The sequence below is a fragment of the Rhea pennata genome, chromosome 20 (genome assembly GCF_028389875.1).
Source record: "Rhea pennata isolate bPtePen1 chromosome 20, bPtePen1.pri, whole genome shotgun sequence".
Classification (NCBI taxonomy): Eukaryota; Metazoa; Chordata; class Aves; order Rheiformes; family Rheidae; genus Rhea; species Rhea pennata.
The window spans coordinates 9486874-9505912 of record NC_084682.1 but is presented as its reverse complement, the minus strand read 5'-3'; the positions used below and the strand labels follow the sequence as shown (position 1 = coordinate 9505912).

At 43.0% G+C, this 19039-nt stretch overlaps 1 protein-coding gene across 2 annotated transcripts; it reads right to left on the bottom strand.

The window, feature by feature from the left end:
• Positions 1-2707: 2707 nt before the first annotated feature.
• Positions 2708-18797, bottom strand: RCC1L (RCC1 like). Of its 2 annotated transcripts, XM_062592702.1 has the most exons (11): positions 18492-18797; positions 17468-17597; positions 15701-15829; positions 14752-14818; positions 13398-13449; positions 12012-12096; positions 10755-10936; positions 8450-8534; positions 7159-7332; positions 5789-5874; positions 2708-4139 (listed from the first exon to the last, which is right to left on the bottom strand). In XM_062592702.1, exons 1-11 carry the CDS (start codon positions 18774-18776, stop codon positions 4062-4064), a joined length of 1353 nt encoding a protein of 450 aa, XP_062448686.1. In that variant the 5' UTR covers positions 18777-18797; the 3' UTR covers positions 2708-4061. The 2 variants fall into 2 exon arrangements, with proteins under 2 accessions (XP_062448686.1, XP_062448687.1); XM_062592703.1 differs by lacking the exons at positions 12012-12096; positions 13398-13449; positions 14752-14818.
• Between the last annotated feature and the right edge of the window lie 242 nt (positions 18798-19039).

The following is a 19039-nucleotide window of genomic DNA, read 5'->3' as shown; positions in this document are numbered from 1 at the left end:
TTAAATGCTGGTAACAGCTCCTCCAGCCTGCGTACCTGGAGGAACATCTCCCTGCAGGCACACTGGCAGAAGGCTTAGCGGGGCGCTTTCATCTGAAACATCTGTCAGTTGTCCAACATGGACTGGGACATATGGTTTCCATTCATTCTTTGTTTTTAGACAAATACCATGCTGGCAAAGCAATGAGTCTCCTCAGCTGAGCAGAATGCAAAGATGTTGGCCAAACCTTCCCCTCTGCTGTTTGCAAGGGCCTTCTGGTCTGTATGTTTACCAACTGCTTCACACTGAAGGCTGGCAGGGAACAGAGGCTTTCTGGACACACCTTTGCATCACAGCATTGCAAGAGACAAAGGTCTCAAGCTCCTGAGACCTCCACCCAAGCTCTCAGTGTAGATGTTGGCACTCTCTCTAACCCTGCAATTTGCTCTGAAGGGAGGGCAGCTGGGTCTATGAAGGCCAACCTTTCTCCACTTTCATTTCAATATTCTCAGTATGATGCTGCTAATCAGAAAGCACGGTGTTGCAGAACAGAACCCCACTCTTATTTCCATTATCACTCAGAGTAACCTTCTGTCACTTAGATTTATTTCCCCAGCAACCAGAGGAAAAGGGCTCAGCTTTAGCTCAGCACAGCTGTCACTGCCATTCCAAGCTCCCGTGACTACAAGACAACAGCACGATGAGCAAGCAACCTGGAACTGCAGCTCCCAGTCCAGGTAATCACGAGGTCATCACTTTCTCCTAACAATTCTGGTTTTGACATGAGACTTGCCATAGTAGATGAAAGCAGGTCAGGAGAGTAACAAATACACAGTTCAGAGTGTTACTTCATCCACAGGCTACTGCTCTATGGATATTTTTATTGCATTAACTAGGTATACGTAGTCCTTGTTTGCTGTCATGCCTATAGTCTAGTAAGATGAGGTGGTTTGAGCTGAATACGAAAAGAAAGCATAGCTTATTTCTTCCCAGAAGAGAGTACAACCTGCTGATAGATGGAGAGCATTAAAGCTGAGCTTTGAAGTTACAGGCAGTAACTGCTGGCAGTGTTACAGAAGGCGTTTTTCATTAGCTAAGGTCTGTTATATGGGTTTCTGTACATTCTGGCCTTCACTGTGCCCCTTGCATGGATGGAGGGCCCAAAAACATCAGTTCCAGAAAGGAGGTATTTAACTTGTCATGTCTATGGTGAGGCTTATAAAAATACTAAGATAATATAACATCTAACTTTAGTGTCTGGTACCTGTTCAGGTTTTTGCTAGCCCCATCCTACCTGCACAGCCACACCACAAACAGGACAGTCTGTGCTGCCTGCACACTTGCTGCAAAGGGAGAACTCTCTGTTCCCCTTCCCCCAGCATCTGGCACATTCCCACACAGCCAAAGCCACTCACAGCAGCATCTCACACTTGTCACCAAGCTGGTAGCTATCACCTTCCATTTCACTCACTGGTCCTCGTAGCTAACTGCTGGGCAAACACAGTATTTCACTGACAACTACAACAGGAGCTTGGTGTCAAGGTCTGGGTCTCTCTGGCCATATCTAACTTAGCAAGCAGTGCAACACTCCACGAACAACAAAACGGCTGGTGTCACGTCCACAAGAATGGCTCAGAGGCTTTGTTCCGGACGATCTCCAGTCCGGTCTTGCAGACCGGACGTGATGCCCACTAACCAGAGCAAGGGCTAGTACAGATGTTTGGCAGACAGCAGGCTCTTTGCCACTACCCCTGTTCCCAATCAAAGAGTATGTTAAAGACCGCCCAGCTGCTGTAATGAAAGTGCGAGCACTTCAAGTTCGTTAAGCCATATAACACTTCTGATTAGGGCTAAAGGCCTTGCTGGCATCTAATTAACACACAGATTTTGCAATTTATTGCACAGCAAGACTGCACCACAATCAGTTATGACATGGCATTAATTGTCTTCATCCCAGCTCTCCAGAAGGCCCTACTCCAAATGGCATCAGGAATCACTGTGGTGAAAGACAGTAGCTAAAAGCCGGCAGTGATCCAAAAGCACAGGCTAGCGATTTTGTACAGACCTTGTCAAACATCAACATGCAGGAAAGGTGTTGTCAGAAACACAGTACTTCCTTATTTTTGCCATACTTTCTTTTGTCTGTTTTCAATGCTTTGATAAGCTTCCTCATTCTACTTGCATGGGGCCAGCAAGATATGTTTGGGCAGCTTAGGTTAACCAAGTCACATATAGGAGAAGGTATGAATTAAAGCTAGTTTAATGGGAAGTCACAGCACTAAAGGTCTGTCACAACACCACCTATCTGCTTTGGCCTATGCCTCAACCCCCAACTAAAATACCAGTTACAGAGTAACATTAAAAGTAACTCTCTATATAACTGTTTCTGTAGACTTTAACCTTTCTTATATTTTTTGCAAAGCCCTCAGAGATATTTCAACCAGATAAAGCTTAGCCCTAAGTTGTGTCAATTACATAAGAACAGAATTGATACTTTTTGGCTCCTTCAGCTGAATCTCTGTGAGAGTATGCGGTGTCCTCAGGGACCATGGATATATACCATGTCTACCACAGTATCAGTCCTGCATGTGTGGAGGCGTCTTAGTTGACGGAAAAGGTCTCCTATTACATCACTTTGTACTGAAATGTTTAAATTTAAATGCAGAGTGCAAGACAGAGCAGCTTGTGTGTGAAGTCAAGCTAAAGAACATTTCCATTACTACTGATATAAAGATTTTATAATCACTTTATTTAAAGCATATTAGCTTGGATTTTGTCTAAGTAATTTACACAGCGTAAGTATCAAGTAGAGAGAGGGAGGAGACACAGCTCTGATGTTTGCAGTACATCACAGGAAACAGTTTCCCACACTTCAGTGGGATTTGCTAAGTGGCTGCTACATCAAGAGTATATATGGCTGCTGGATCCCATCTCCTTTAGATAGTATGTCCTAAATGCACTTACAACAACTTCCCTCCTAGAAAGCTACCAAGAAACAAGGTTTTGCTGCAATTCTGCTTTTTGCCCATTAAGTCCCCTTCCCTGCTTAGGCACTACAGAAGAGGCTAACTAATTTAAAAAGGCTCTTTGTGACTGAGAGTCACTATACTGCCAAAGACACGAAAGAGTGCCGGGACTCCCCCAGAAATTGAAGGCAGTGGTTTGTGATCAGCATACAAAGAAAAAAAGGCAGTTGAGAAGGAAAAAAAAGCTATGCTCATTTCAACTGCCTAACTACATCCATGGCTGGTGCTTAAGAGGGAGCTTTGTTCCTGACTTCTGTCCATAAATAGGTTAGATTCACCACTGTCAGTGTCTGTCAGTCTGTACACACAGCAACAGCAGTGTGGAGAGTATATGATTTATCTTCCCATGCTGTCTTATTTAACAGCAGCTTCCCCCAGCAGATAAGTCCTTACTCTTCTAGTTTAAGGAATGTGTTCTTCTTTGGTGTTCAGTCTTCAGAGTCCATGTGGAGAGCCTGCAAATGCCCATGATGAAAGCATGCTATCTGCCTCCAGGCCACTAGCTGTGCCTCCAACATCCACACAGAACAACAGCCTGGGCAGAGCACAGCTGGTGGCAGACGTCAAGGACGGGTCGGCTGGATTCCAGAAGCCAGTGCAACTTCCCATCCAGAACAGAAAATGGTAATTAAAAAAGCTTTCTCCAGAGAAACAGTTTGTCTCAGTCCAATACTGACAGCAGAAAGCTGGTGACAGGGAGAGCCAGTCCATAAATGAATGTCCTGTGCTACAGATTTCATCTCATTCCAGTCTTCCCTGAGAGATATATTTGTCATCCTTTTGCACAGAAAGACGCACCTCTGAGTCTGGGCCTCAGATTCTCCAGGAGCTCATCATGAATCAGCCAGAGCACTCCCTGCAGTCCTTCTCTCCTTGGAGAAAGCACTTCCTCCTGCAGCCAGCCAGACTGGAGCATTTCAATGATGCAGAGGAGACAACACATCCAGGTTGCCTCTGGAAGTCACTTCTTGCCCAGTTCCACGGAAAAGGTCTTCCTTTCTGAGAAGCTCATCACCACATTCCCACATCTTCTATGCACAGTTCTGAGCAATGTTACTAAATAAAAGATTTAACTAGGCTTACCATATGATCAACTCCACATGCAACATCCACCACCTCACCGGGTACAGTCACCTGTATGAGACACACAAGAGCGGATTATTTCTCAAGCTGGCACTTTGCACCTGACACTTGTTATTTCTCATCCTCCCTCTACTTAACGTAGATGATAGTTCCTTTTGCAGAGACTTGCACCTAACAAAGTACTATCTTGAACACCCAAGGAAAGCAAGACTCAGCACCAGGCATGCTTAGGCATTGAGCTGTGCAATGCCATGTGCATACTAGAAGAAAATTCCCTTTCTCCCCTCACAGAAGCACATAAAGCTTTTTGAAGGACAGAAGAGAGGTCTAATCAGCAGACAGCGAGTAGACTGTAGCTTCAGCCCATCTGTTCAGAAGTAGAAACCGCAAGACTGAACAGAGCATAATCCAGACAACAGGAAGAGAATCTGCCCAAGCATCACAAGGATCAGCCTCTTCTCTCACAGCAAGGACAGGCAGAGCATAGTTGAGGTTTTTGTCTCCGCCCAAAGGCGGTTTTTGCTTCGATGATAAGCAGACCCAGCACACTCACTAGTGTGATTATAGCTCTTTTGCTTAAAGTTGTCTTCAAACTAAAGGGAAGCAGAGGCTACAAACAGCAAGATGCAAGTTCTTCCTTAGGCATAAGGAAGCGTAGAGACAGCTCAGAGTGGAAAGTTAAAGACAAGGTGCCTGGTAACTGTTCTTGTTTTGATACACTGCTGTAGTAACGCCACACAGGAGTTGGCCATTTGAGGGAACATCTCTCTCGCTGTCCACTCTTAGGAAAATCCAGGTGTGCCATGCATGGTGAGCACAAAGAGAAGCTACTCAGCCACAGCAATGCAACTTTAGGCAAATGCTCCAGAATTGGTCTTTTTTGTTCCTTTTTGAAAAGAGGGGAGAGTATGCCAAAAAAAATCCACTGAAAGTTCAGACACAAAGAAGGAGACTCCAGGGTGGTCCAACTGATTGCCTGCCTCCTTTCCTACTTGGCTTTGGAGGAGACTAGGAACATCTGTTAGACTAAGTGCTGAAATCTAGAGCCAAACACTCTTTACACCCACAGAGTCTGGCTCCCAAAGCCATCTGAGAGAAGGGAGTGGAACTGGAAGCATTGCGAAACAGCTATGAAAACAGCTAAGTGGCTAAGTACCTCCTACTGCAACTACGCACACAGTTTGGTGACCCACAGCCACAGCTGCTTGATTTGCATTGATTTGCAAAAGGAGCAGGAGAAGGCAGCCTGCTGCTATATGGACCTGCTTCCACAGTAGGGAAGCTGGTCCACCACAACTGAAATGTTCATCTAATTTAAATGCATAGCTCAATCTTAGCAACCCATACAATAGTGAAATGGAGGCTAGAGGGGGAGGAAAGAAACGGTAAAGAGCAGCAGGAAGGAGACTGGGGATAGCAGGCAAATGAGAATGTTCACAAATGAGGGCATGGCACCAGCTTTGTTTTTGGATCTGAAATTGTACTGAACAAGCAGAACCAGAAGATGCAAGAATTTACAGAATCCTCCATCCCTGAATAGGCTAGACCAGGATCTCTGGTGAAGAACGCACTTATGTAGTCATTTTACTTTCACTTTTGAAGTTACTCACCAGAACTAGGCAGTAAAAGAGGTTTCTTGCCTTTCTGATAACAAAGGCTAGCTAAAGAATATATTCTTGCCTTAATGCCACTGTTCTTACCCTCCATGGGAAATACTGGTCTTCTGTTCTTCCAATTCCCAGGCATCCTCTTAGATTCTTGCCCCATACAAAGAGCTCTCCTCTGTCTGTAGAGAGGAAAAGGTGTGGGGGGGAAATAAAAAGATAGAGAATCAGTCATTAGAAAGGAAGTATTTCAGTATTTCTATCTGCTATACTGGCAAGTGTGGCTACAGGGGTTTCTGGAGAGTATAAAAGTTCATATATGCAGCATGAAAGCCACCAAGTTTAGTTTCAAGTACAATAAATTAACTTCTGCATGGGAAAAATGATGGCTAAAGAGAAGAAAAGCAAACTGTGAGCACAAGTCTTTGTTTCCCCCTTTTACAACTTTGCTTTGGAATTTCATTAGAAGGAAGAAGATAAGTGAACCATTTGTGTTGGAAGTTAGACAACTATAGTTAACCCACATCAGCTATCAGCACAGAAAACAAGAGTAAGCAAGGTTTATTCTAACGATAACTGAGGAAAGCGGAACAAAAACATGTTCTACAGAGCTGGAGAGAGACCATTTCTTTTAAGCTCTTCAGTAAAACATGGAGATCTCAGAAGCATTCATATGAGCCCCGCAGCAGAGAGACAAGCAAAACAATCTAATAGCATATGTACAATTTAACTGGAATACAGTCTGCAGTGCTTCCTGAACAACAAAGGGAGACCAGCTACAAGCACCCTCTATGTCAAGTGTCATGTATACAACCTTCTCAACAAGGACCAAGGACATTGGTAAATTATTTTTGCTAACAGGTACATGGGTTTTCTGTGCTGCTGCCCTCTACTGCCCATTTTTAATGACCTTCAGATTCAAAACTTCCTTTAAAGACTGGAATCAAATACACAGCATACATACCAGAGTATCACGTTCTCCACATGTTAAATGTGTCAGTTTTCTCCCCTTACATTGCTTCTGAGTTGGTCAGAAGGGCAAAGAAACCTTGACAATCTACCTCTGACTTAGACTAAATTTAGTTTGTCCATTTATCACATAAATTGCTAATGATTCTAAAGTGCAACTGATTTAACAATTATTCTGTACAAATAAGTGCAAAAACCACTCCTGGATTTCCTGAGATAGCTGTCCTTTTACAGAAGTACCACATCATCTTAAATAAACTTATGATTTTTAGAAGGAAAACTATGCAACACAGCCATATATTCACATCATAACAGGTTTTATCACAGCATTACATAGGTTTAGAGATCACCTAAATCCTTGCTGACACCTGTAGACATCCCTTCCTGTTGCATTCCACCAGTGTGATGTAAGTTTAAGAAACGCAAGATGGACTTTTAAGACTGCCAAATTAATGTGTCAGTACGACTTCTCCATGACCTCAGGACCAGAAACTTACTTGTAAGTGCTGCAAACTGGCTGAGCCCACAGCGAACGTGAGCAACACGGATGTCCGGATTGAAGTTCGACCAGCCAAAGAGGCTGGGTGGGATCATCTCTGGCACTGCTGTTTCTATAAGGTTTGGTCCTTTCCCAAGAATTCCATATCCCCAGACAAAAACATTTCCTTCATCTGCAATACAATAAGAACACATTCCCTAAGAAAGGCTGTGCTTGTGAAATTCATACCGTGACCAAGAGTTAACCAGATCTAAACAGATATTTTCCCTTCTCCTAAAGCAGTCTAGTACGTTTTGGTTATTTAAAAGTAGCAAACATAAGTAGCAAACCAATGCACTCCCATCCAAATTCCTTGTTTTTTTCCCCCCCCTAATCCATTTAAGCAGATCAAGCTTCACAGGCAAAATTATCCTGGGATGGGAAAAAAAGCCAACACTGTGGGCTGCACAAAATACTTCAACTTATTGTCTGATGGACAGAGGTTGAATGTTTTAATCATCATTACTTTTCCCTCTGATGTATGGCCAAACCAGTGATAGGCTATTTGCTCTGCCTGGCATTCCACCTGAAGTTGGGCGCCTGGGAGAGGCAGCAGTTGGACAGCATAAAACAATAAATTGCTATGATTGCTAGCTCCTTTTGTGCAAAAAGCTCAAGTGTCTTGTCATCACAGAAACTCCATCATATATATTCAACTCTTCTTTGAGAGGATCCTTCCTCACAGGAGTTACAATTCTACCCCTCACTCCTTTCTTCAGTGACTTTCAAGCTGCGCTGCTCTGACCACTGGCAATCAAACAAAGGATTCAACAAGAAGCCTGTCGCAGAGTTTCACTGTTCTCAGAACTCTCTACTTTCCAGTCCATTTAATCAAGATTTATTTACATCGCAGATTTACATCAAGTCTGAAGGACTTTTCTCAAGTGTTTCCTTTACTTTTTCCATACATCCATCTTCATTATAGGCCACACATGCAATGTGTGACCAGAGAACACGGGAACAGAACAGCAAGCAGCAACCCTGTTCTTGATCACATTAGACTCTCATGAGCACAAGTGATCACAATGGAACATACATAGCCTCCCAAAAACACATGCCAGGGAAAATATCTCTCCCAGTTTTTTTTTTTTTTTTTTTTAAGATTTTTAAATCACAGCTTTTTCAGTCTCCTGATTTTGCCATACAGATAGTACTCCTTTGTGTCCAGTAAACAAGATGCTTGATCCAATACATTATGACCCACCTACTGCATAGTCTCACACCAAAGAAAATAGCAGAAATGAACTCACCAGTTAAAACAATATTGCCAGTCCCTCCACATGCAGCCTCCTTTATCTTCCCAATCTTGAATGGCAAGTGTCTGGGAACATTCACCTGCACAAGGTTGAAAGTGACTCTTTAGAGACAAAGTAATAAACTGGAAGCAGACATACGTTTTTTCTAACTCAAGTTCTGTTTACAGTTTACATACACTACACTTCTAACACGGATATCCCGCACTGCATGAATAATGGAACACAATTCACAAGACTGGGGGAAGAAGGGGAACCTACAAGAAATAATTAAGGCTAAAAGTGCCAAAGTTTAAAAAAGTTACCAGGTAGAAAGCACACACATAGGGCAACAAAACTGGAAGTGCTTAAGACCTGCTTATATCCCAGGCACTGTAAGCGGGACTGCTCAAGTAAGTCAACACACTTGCAAGTATTTGCAACAGACAAGATCACTAAAACTTGCTCTGTGTTGGCATTACTTGAACATACCAAGGGAAAACAGACGAAAAATCTCTCCTTAATTAGTATGGCTCAATACAACATAAACCTGCAGAGCCTGACACATGTCAGTGTGAACCTCAGATTTCACAGCTAATATCCAGCTCTGCCATTCCACAGTTTGGGCATTATCTATACGGTACCTGAAACTCCAGCTTTGGCAAACATGCCAGTAACTTGTTTCAGATCCCTCCAGCCTCAAAAATACCCAGCCAAGAAGCAACTACAGTACTGAACCTAATTGCTGTCTTCAGATCTTGCTAGTCTAATCAGTAATCAGCCCTACATTAAGGGTACATCAAAAGTAGCATGGAAAACAAAGTTACCTATTTTACTAAAACTATACTAAGGCAATTGTCTGTTCTTAGCTTTCTGCCAAGAACAGCTGAGTATTAATTAACTCTCTGACTCCATTTCCACACTAAGTACTATTATCTCAGTACTACAATGCTTAGTGTCTCTTTTCCTTTCTGGGAATCTTAGGGGTGCCTTACAAGAGACCTTCTGTTTTTATTTTAAAGTGGCAAAATTGTAGTCCCCAGGTCTACTAGCATACAACAGTCCAATACTCCATCCTGTAGGTTACATGGCCTGAGGAAAAAAAAAGTCACAAGGTGATTCCCCTAACATGCCTTGAATAGAAATCATTAAGTGTTCAAGAAGCTATACAAACAGCTGCTATTTCTAGCAAACGTGCATTAACTTCAGAAGAGCCAGAAGCGGGATTCTTTCTCAAAGATTCCTGGAACGTTTGGACTTTCCCCTATACTACTTTCATTCAGTTTTCCCTCACACTGAAGCCTAAGACTTAGAAAAGGGATACAATACATTACAGTACTACAAGAAACAGTATTACCTTTTACCAGTGCACCTGTCCGCAGTTTGAGCAATCTCTACTTATATAGAGTTTTTAAAAAGCATACAACAAACTCTTCTGAGACTGCTCCAATAGGGGAAGAGCAGACAAGCCCCCGAGAGCTTTGGTCACACCACAGAATCAGTTTATAAATAGTCAAAGCAGAATTTCCCACTAAGTATTGCACAAAGTGTTAACCAACCCACTTCCTGGAGGATTTTCACAATGAACCTTAAAAACCAAAAAACAAACAAACAAAAAAGAAACAAGCTATGAAGATTTTGGAGTTAGCTATTTTGAAAGACAGCTTTGTAATCAGTCAGAACTTGATCAGTACAATTATCTTCTGCCTTGAAATAATGAGATACTGGAAGTGAATGGCAGTATCAAATAGAGATTCAGAAATTCTCACTCGATTATTTTGGCATCTTTTCATCATCAGCTGCCTTCTGAGATGGGGGACAGGGTAAGGTGCTCTTACCCTGTCAGACTCTAAACAGAACCACAGAATCTCACAACTGCTGTTTGGAAGGGACTGCCGAAGATCACCTGGACCGATATCCTGCTCAAAGCAGGACCACCTGAACTGCTCTATTAGCCAGATGAAGAGACCAACTCTGGTCACAAAACCAGCACAGGCACTCAAGCTGGATTCTACTTTTTGTAAAATCTCTGGGTTGTGGGAAAGAGAACAGAGGGAGCGCACTTCCTTTATAACAGACAAACTGGGGAGAAGTGACCCATCCCTGGGCCTATCAACAGCTGGGAATACATTATCCTACAGCTATACAACTATTTCAGACAGGTTGGTTTTGTAGTATAAGGGAAAAAGCAGTCTGCCAGGGGGTTATATTGATCCATATTGCTGTTAAAAGAACTCAAAGCAGGAAGAAGTGAATAATTTTTAAGTCAGTGCACTGCAGCTGAACTGAAACATGTTAAAAACTTATTCTCGGGCCAGCTGACCTGTGTGGTCTCTGTGACAGATGCCAACTGCAGGTATTCCGAGTTTCCCCAACCAAAAAGTTCTCCTTCATCTGAAACAGCCAGACAACAGTCCCCATAGGAAGTGACCTGGATAATGTTAACTCCAGCAATGTCACCACGTAGCTTAGTAGGAACACTGGTGATATTGTAGTGTCCAAGACCTGAAAGGAAAAAAGGAGAGATGTGATGTATTTTTTCCAGCGATGCCATGAACTAAGGCCTACACAGGACCATTTTTTGTGTAATAAACCACTCACTTTCACTCCAACAGAAATATCTTTCTGTTCCTATCTGAATGACCACCTTCAGTGGACAAACAGCTACAGACATCAGTTCTGCTAGCCAAAGTAGGCAACATACCCCTCTGCAGTATCAATACCAACCTTACACAATCACACTTGGGAAATAGGCTAGGCCTACGTCTCTCTTTACTGCATGCATGAAAGTGCTAGAGGAATAACCCAAGCCAGGCAGACACCCTGAGAGAGGTGAAGATTCACAAACTGGCTGTATCCCATCTTCTTCAAGGAGGGCCGTAAGTCACAGCACACTTCACAAGCTATTTAGACAACAGCAGGTGAAGTGGCAAGAGATGCTGGGAAGCAAACACATTACATGACAAACAGCTGCCTGAACAAGAGGCCAGAATGACGATGACAAAAAAAAAAAAAAAAAAAAGAGAGAGAGAGAGAGAGAGAACCACTAGTCTACAGTATATCCACACAAGAGAACCAGAGGAAGAACCAAGCTTCAGGGGCACCAGACGGAATAAACAGCAGGCTTAGAGGAAGTCCTCTGACAGCAGAACAGGGGCCTGGCCAAAGATCCAGTGCTAATACAGCATTAGCAATCAAAGGTCTCTGTCAGTTCAAAAGGAGAAGGAAGTAAAAGGAACCCTGAAACAAGAGAATCAGAAAGCAAAATCTGTACAGAACAGAGGAATTTTCACATGCCATCCCCACATGCCCTCACAAGCCTCACACAGTAAACAGTGTCACATTCTCCTCAGACTGCACGCTTGGATTGCCAACATGGCATCCTAAATCTCCTCTTAACAAGGAACTGATTTGTCTCAGTTTGGCTACACAAGGGCACTGAGAACATCTGCACATAGCTGGAAACATACTAGCCCCTTTCTGTCCACGTGTGCAAGACAAGTTTCATCACCGGTTCCAAGTCAACACAGCTTGCTATAGTTACCAATTCACTGAAAGGGAAGTTTAGCTGAGCTCCTACCTGTTTGTCCATCAGCTCCCCATCCACATGCATACACTGCACCTTTCTTTGTTCTAAACAGACTGTGGTCCTGCCCACACACAACCTGCACACAAATGAAAAGCCACAGCTGGTCAAGAAACATGACATGTTCAGAACCGATTTAACGAAATATTACTGGCAGATAAATTGAACAATAAACCTCTGCTACCCTTATCAGCTCAGGCTTTGACCCTTCCCTCCAGACGAAATGGCTCTACACACCATGGGGAAGGCTAACAGCAGCATGATACAACACAAGAAACAGTGGAGTTTTCTTCCTAGAAAGCAATGCTGCACTTGATTTGTTCTGAGATCCAGAATACAAAAAAGCTGGGCAGCCCAACATAACAAAACAGCAGAAAGTAAATAAGATCTCCCTTCCCAGAGTGCTACCACATCACTCTCAATACCAGCTACAAACTGCTACTGATTCCTTGCCAGGCAAGCGCTCTAGGAACACATCTGTTCTCAAATTGACGTTTATGCTGAACTTCCAAACATGTCTGCCACAGGCTTAGCAGAAATTAAAGCCAACCTTTCAAAAGCAGAGCCTAAAAATCAGCCAGACATTAAAGGGATTTAACACACAAGTTAAGAGATTGATGATCTAATAATATTAAGCACTAAAGTGCTTTCATCAAGGTAAAAATAGGTCTCAGTTATTCAACTCCTCTGGAGGAAAAAAAAAAAAAAACTGCCATGAAAATTATAAACAGAAGTTTAGGAGCCTACTTTCAAATATAGTTAGGATGTGTCACAGCTCACTCATCTCATTTGCCTAGCTCAGAGACTCTTGCTTTCTAGGATACCACATGGAACAGAAGCAATGTTTGCACACACTACAGTGGCATAGACATTAGCAGACTGCTCCTGTACACAGATACACTGCAGCTGTGTGCAGAACCACTGGCATTTATGCTGCTCTGTAGTCCTTTGCTCTCCCAGACACTTAGCTTATGGAAGTGCTAGGTAGTCTAAGTTGATGCTCTCAATAGCTTGCTCTTGAAATGAGACACAAAATTCAAAATAAAACAGTTCCCAAGTGATATAAAAGTGCCCAAAAGGAACAACAGCAATAGAGCAGGAGAGGGAAAAACAACGTGTCAGAATGACCTCCTTGCCATGCAGGTGTTAGCTAGGAAGTCAAGCAAGCAAGCACTGCTGCACTGGTATTTCCGCCCAATTCTTCAGTAAGTTTAGATCCTATGTTGCCATTTGCAACTACTCAGCAAAGCCAGGGAACAAAATGACATCTTGTGCTTTACATAAGCAACCATAGAGTAGCTCACTCCTCATTTCAAAAGGCTTCAACTAAGTGACAGACATCCTGATTTTCTGTTTAATTAGATTCAGAAGATTTCTTACCTGCACAACTCTGCTGTCAAACTCCTTCAGCTGATGAATTATATGGCTTTCACTGGACAACATCAATAATGACCAGAAAGAGAAAAGGCAACACAGAAGATTTCAGAGGATTGCAATGGAAAAACGTGAAGGCAGATCTGCCTTTACTGAAAGCAACTTTGCCATTATAAGGAGAGGGAATTCTCTCATACATTCTGAGAACATAGTTTCACTGTACAAATGCCACAGAAAGGAGGAAAGTAATTTTTCATTATCTCATTTAAGAAGTTGAAAACTGTCACTTTTTAAATGTAGTATTTCATGGGGATATGGAATAGGGGTCCTCAAATACACTCCCTAGACTGGAATGAGCACAGACATTAGATAATACTGCATTACCAATCTAAAACACTAGCCTTAACTAGAAATCTTTCTGCGTGTCATTTCACAAAGGAAAAAAACTGTGGCAAGGTAGAGTACAGCAGCACCATGAGTATCCACTGGAGAAAGCAATAATGGACAATAGAAAACTGAACAGTCCTGAAAAGACTGAGAAATCAGCTGATGTTGCAAATTAAATTCCAAATAACAAACAGAATAATGTTGGTATCCGTTTCATTTGTTCATAAAAATATAAATTCTGAACAATCCAATCACTAACCAATTTCAGCACAAAGATGAAAAAGAACTAGCTGAATTACAGGTATTTTCTTACATTTTTCAGGCTCCATGACTTGTGGATCACACATAGTATGTTCACACAGCAAACAAGTTTTGTTTAAGCCCTACCAGGGAATCAGTTAACTTTTAACATATTATTCCCATTCTCCATTTATGTCACTAATGTCTTACAGAGCATTTTAAAAAGTTGAAAAGTTGCTTTGCTGTGGCCCATGAAACCCTATAAAGGAAAAGCATTATTACAAATGTTCTCTCTCACTTACAGGTTCAAAGGAAATAAAACAGATTAAGCACAAGGACATCTCTTCCAAGATTAAATAGCATTTCTAATCCACCCTCATAAATATTACTTGCACATCTCTTCTGAAAGGTTAAAGGGAAAAAGAATGACTATTAATGTGAACTGTCTCAGGCTATTTATGAACACTGCACTTGTTTACTGCACTCCATGGAAACTGTTGTGGCCTGATGTCTATTTGTATTTTGTGACCATGGCCAGAAGAGTGCTTGCACCTTGTTTAGGTTTAAAGCCAGCTCCACCCCTTACAGGATATCTGCAGCATAAAAGTTTGTTTTCAGGCTCCTTAAACAGTATCCTTTTACCTTCTTATTTTTCCCTCTTCCAGGCTTTTCTGAAGGATTGTTTTAGCAACAATGTTGTTCTTAAAAATGTTTGGATTCTTTGGAGTCTCACCTGTAAATTTCATCTTCAACAACTTTCCTGCCACACTGTCCATAAGAGTTGTTCCCCATGCTGAAGACTGAAAAACAACGATAAGATGTTCCAGTCTGATTAATGTCTAACCTCGTAAGAGTCCCTGTGCAGGTACACAAAATATTTTCACGAGGTCCTTGGTACGAAAGATTGAACATAGTCCTGTAAAAGAGACCTAAGCTTTCTTCAATCAAGCACACTTGAATTTAAGTGACAGAATCCATTTTAGGCAACAATAACGAGGCAACACTGTTGCAGGCACTGTAGCAGTACCTGGAGCCCATTGGCTGTTTCTTGGTAATTGCCTAGTTCATCCTGCGGTTGCCAAGGAGACTCAGAAATAGATCAGCATTCCCAAAGGAGCATTAAATCAACCAACCAACCAGCTCACCCAGTGATAAGCAGCACTGGATCGCTCAGGACAGCACTGAAACCACTGCACCAGAGAATTCCCAGCAAAGTCACAAGCCAATTCACAAAGAGGATCTTCTGTATAAAGGTCTATCAATTCACTGCTTTTATACATGCTGAACTCTAGGGCTTCATGGGGAAAATAACACAGAAGTATCGGCACAGCCATCCAAAACAGAATCCAAAAAACACATCTGACTGAGCAAGACAAATAGCCTACACTTAAAAAAGGCCTGGGGCTAGATAAACTAGACATATTTTTCAATACTAGCAGTGAAAAAGCTTCCAATGCATTTGCAGCTTGAGCCGAACAGAACATAGAGCTCAATGCAGAGTTATCAGCTCAGGGCTCTCCCTCCTGAGAGCAATCCCACAGGGACTAACAAACACATCACATTTACAGTACAGCCAGCCAACGTGGTGTCCAGTTTTAAAGGACAGAAGACAATCTTTTTCAGGGTTTTTATGAAAGCATAGATTCAGGTGTCCCTTGTCACCAGCAAAAAGGATGCTATACCTCCTTCGCTATCTGTCAGAATCAGGGAATGAGCTCTTCCACAGGATACTTGCAAGACTCGGGTCTGCTGCGGCTTCTCCAGTGGTAATGCAATTGGAGATGGTTCCAAGACATATTCGTAGCCTTTAGCTTAAAAGAAAAAAAAAGAGAGAGAGAGAGAGAAGTTAAAAGAAGAAAAGTAATTAAAAAGTCAGCATCTTCCAAAACGCAGACTAATCATGTTGCAGGTTATGTTGCAGACATCGATTCCTATTTTGTTACAGAAGCAGATGTATTTCAGAAAGCAGGAACACTGGCCCAAATAAAAGGGTGGCTAAGATTTGTCATGGGGAGGAAGAGACTAAAAACATCCCTGATGCCTGAAACCAGCAATTACTGCGAAGTCAAAAATCCACTATACCCAGGGGCTGCCTGGTATTAAGGCTTCAGGTGGCCAGAAGTGAGAAATCTAGACTTACAGCGTATGTTCAGCTACTTTGGTGAACAGGGCTGGATTACTAGGGAGCTTAATGCTAAGCCCAAACTTCACTATTCTGTGGAACTGGGAATTTTGCAAATGAGGTGCAATAGCAAACAATCACAAAAAGACAGCATGAAAGGTGAACAGAAAGTCTTAGAGCTTCATCTTTAAAGAACAGTGGATTAAAGGCCCTCTCAGAAAGGGGAATACAAAAAAGAGAAGCTAGCACGGCTTCACAACAGATCAGAGATCTAAGATTTGCGAAAGAAAACGACAAGTTGTACTAGAAAATATAGATTTAGTAACACAAGAAGAATACGCAATCAGTTATAGTCAATGAGGGTGGGGTTGGGAGAAAAGGCAAAACCCAGCAAGCGCTAGGCAAAAGTTTAAGGAGAGATTAAGAGCTTTTATATGTATACCAAAGCAAGCCACTACAGCAAGTGAAAGCAAATCCCAAAGGATCCAAGGCAGTGTTCTGCTCACAAGTACTTTAGTTCAGCTGAAACCAAACAGAAAACCTGCATGAACCCTTGGAAATCTATACAGTATTCTAGCAGCAATGCACAACAATAACATCACTGTAAACCGTAGCATTCTGCATAGTAGCAGCAATTTTCTTTTTGTTCTCCTCAAAGCTTACTCTTTGGCTGGTACCAGATACAGGAATCCTTCTCTATAGGAGAAGAGGGAAAAAGCTGTTTTTAACATAATTTTCCCTAAGCGAGAGGCAATTTTTCAAAACCTAACAAGCTTTTTACATAGACAAGACTTCTATAAGGGAATGAATTTTGTATCTGCCTTAGGAGGAAGGTTTCCAGCACAGAAAACATGCTCTGAAATGCATATGACATTCTGAAATGACTGAATAAAAAGATCTCTACAAGAAAGGAAATTAGTTTGCAGATATGAGAGAAGAAATTAGTTTGCAGATATGAAAGCAAAAGAAAAGAGCAAATCATCACACCAAAACCACTTTATTAACTAGTCTAGCATACTGTCCAGTAACAAACTGCACACACTCAAAGCAACACCATACCCAACAAGACACATTTGTTGTTTAGATCTCAGTTACATCTGGAGAGAAGCGCAGTACAGAGAAGTATGTATGGACCACGTATTTACCTACCATAAATAAAACTAAGCTCTGAAAAAAAGAAAAAAAAAAAAAAGAAAAAAAACAGTCCCAACAGAAACCTGCCCCAAAGGTTGCTGTATATCTTTCATATCTCCTAATCCAAAGTTTCCCACACCATATGTATTCTGCAGTGCCACCCTGCAAGTCCTTACAAAATGTCAATCCTTACTTCGATCTCTCATGCTTCTCTGAAATCCAAGCTGGGAATCCTTGTTGAGGCCCATGCCCCATACTTTGGTAATGTCAGTGGTATTAGAGGAAAGCAGTGTGAATCCATAACCACAGGCAGCAGAGGATATCTTTGAAGACAAACAATAATTTTTTTTAAAAAAAGTGTTCAGTTATAAACTACTGCTTAGAAATTTGACTCTTACAGATTATTTGTTCATTGACATTCATCTTTATTTAGATCATGTCCAAATACAGCCCAAATTCACGACCAACTGAATCTTTACAAAAACAATCATAAACACTCTTTAGCGTTAAGCACAACAGCCTAAATACAGGCTTGACATTACTGCCTTAGGTTGTTGTTCTTACAGGTGTACATCTTCAATCTACTTTTAATTATTTTAGACCCATTCAAACACAACAACAAGAGCTACTTACAGATCCTCAGCAGCAAGAGATTAAGAAAAAAAAGACACATTAAGGGAAAACCATTTCCCTGTTTTACTATCACTCTGCTTAATAAAGTCCCGGACAAAAGCTCAAACCTTCCTTGAGCTGATGCTTGAAGCACAGCATGTTTGAAACACAGAAAAGAGAGAAACTAACATTGTTTTCAACATGACCTTCTAATTTTTTCAGGTGCGAGTGACTAGGAGAGCAACTGACTACATGGGGATCTGCTTCTCCAATAATTAACTTCCCCTCCCCCCTTGCTCTGCTACAGTCTGACAAGAGACTGCATATACGGGCCAAGCTGTCTGCTCCCACGATACAGTTATATCAGAAGTCCTCCTGACGGACACAAGTGTATCAAGGAAAAGAAGTCACGGCAATATTATTAAACTTGATAACTTAACACCTTTCAGACACAGAAAGGGGAGAAATCTCTCTTTTCTTTTGGACAGCCAAGCCGCCCTAGCACTTTAAAAAAAGATCCCAGTAGCCGCCTGTGGTGGTGGAGGCCCCGCACACACGAGGCAGCCGCAGGACGGAGCCCGGGGTCCTCCGTGGGCCTGACCCACCTTCTCCTCCGTCTCCAGCCGGTAGGGCGTCGGCTGGATCCGCCGCGGCTTCTTCCAGCCCGCGTCCGGCTTCACGAAGCTGGGGACGCCCAGGGCGCCCGAGTGGCAGAAGCCCCACACGAAGACGCGGTCCTTCCGCCCGGCCGCCTTGCCCACGTACTGGAACACGGGCGCGGCCTCATCGGCCTCCCGCAGCTGACGGACGCTGCGCGGACCCGCCGCCTTGGCCAGAGCCCTGCAGAGGGGCGGCGGCGGCCGCCGCACTCCGCGCAGCGCCCCCCACATCGCCGCCTCCCCGCGCCGCTAGGCCCCGCACCCCCGCGCCGCCGCCATCTTGCCGACCTTTCCACTGCGACCTCGCGGGTCACGTGGGACGCGCGCGGCGCAAAGCACCTCCCCGCCCGCTTGCGTGGCGGCGTGAGGCCCTCCCCCGCCCCGCGGAGCTCGTTTCTTAAAAGGGCGACACCAGCCGGCGGAGGTGGTGGGACCCGCCGCACCCAAGCCTAACTGCCCACCCGCGAGCCGCCCGGCGCAGCCACGGACTCGCT

Bases quoted from the DNA above. Each gene is read 5' to 3' on its own strand.
- RCC1L (XM_062592702.1), bottom strand. From the start codon at position 18,776: ATGTGGGGGGCGCTGCGCGGAGTGCGGCGGCCGCCGCCGCCCCTCTGC. The intron at 10,937-12,011 runs GTAGGAGCTCAG...TTTTCCTTTCAG, and splicing joins GGGAGCTGATGGACAAACAG to GTCTTGGACACTACAATATC. The intron at 8,535-10,754 runs GTCAGCTGGCCC...AACCTTGTGCAG, and splicing joins CTGTCACAGAGACCACACAG to GTGAATGTTCCCAGACACTT.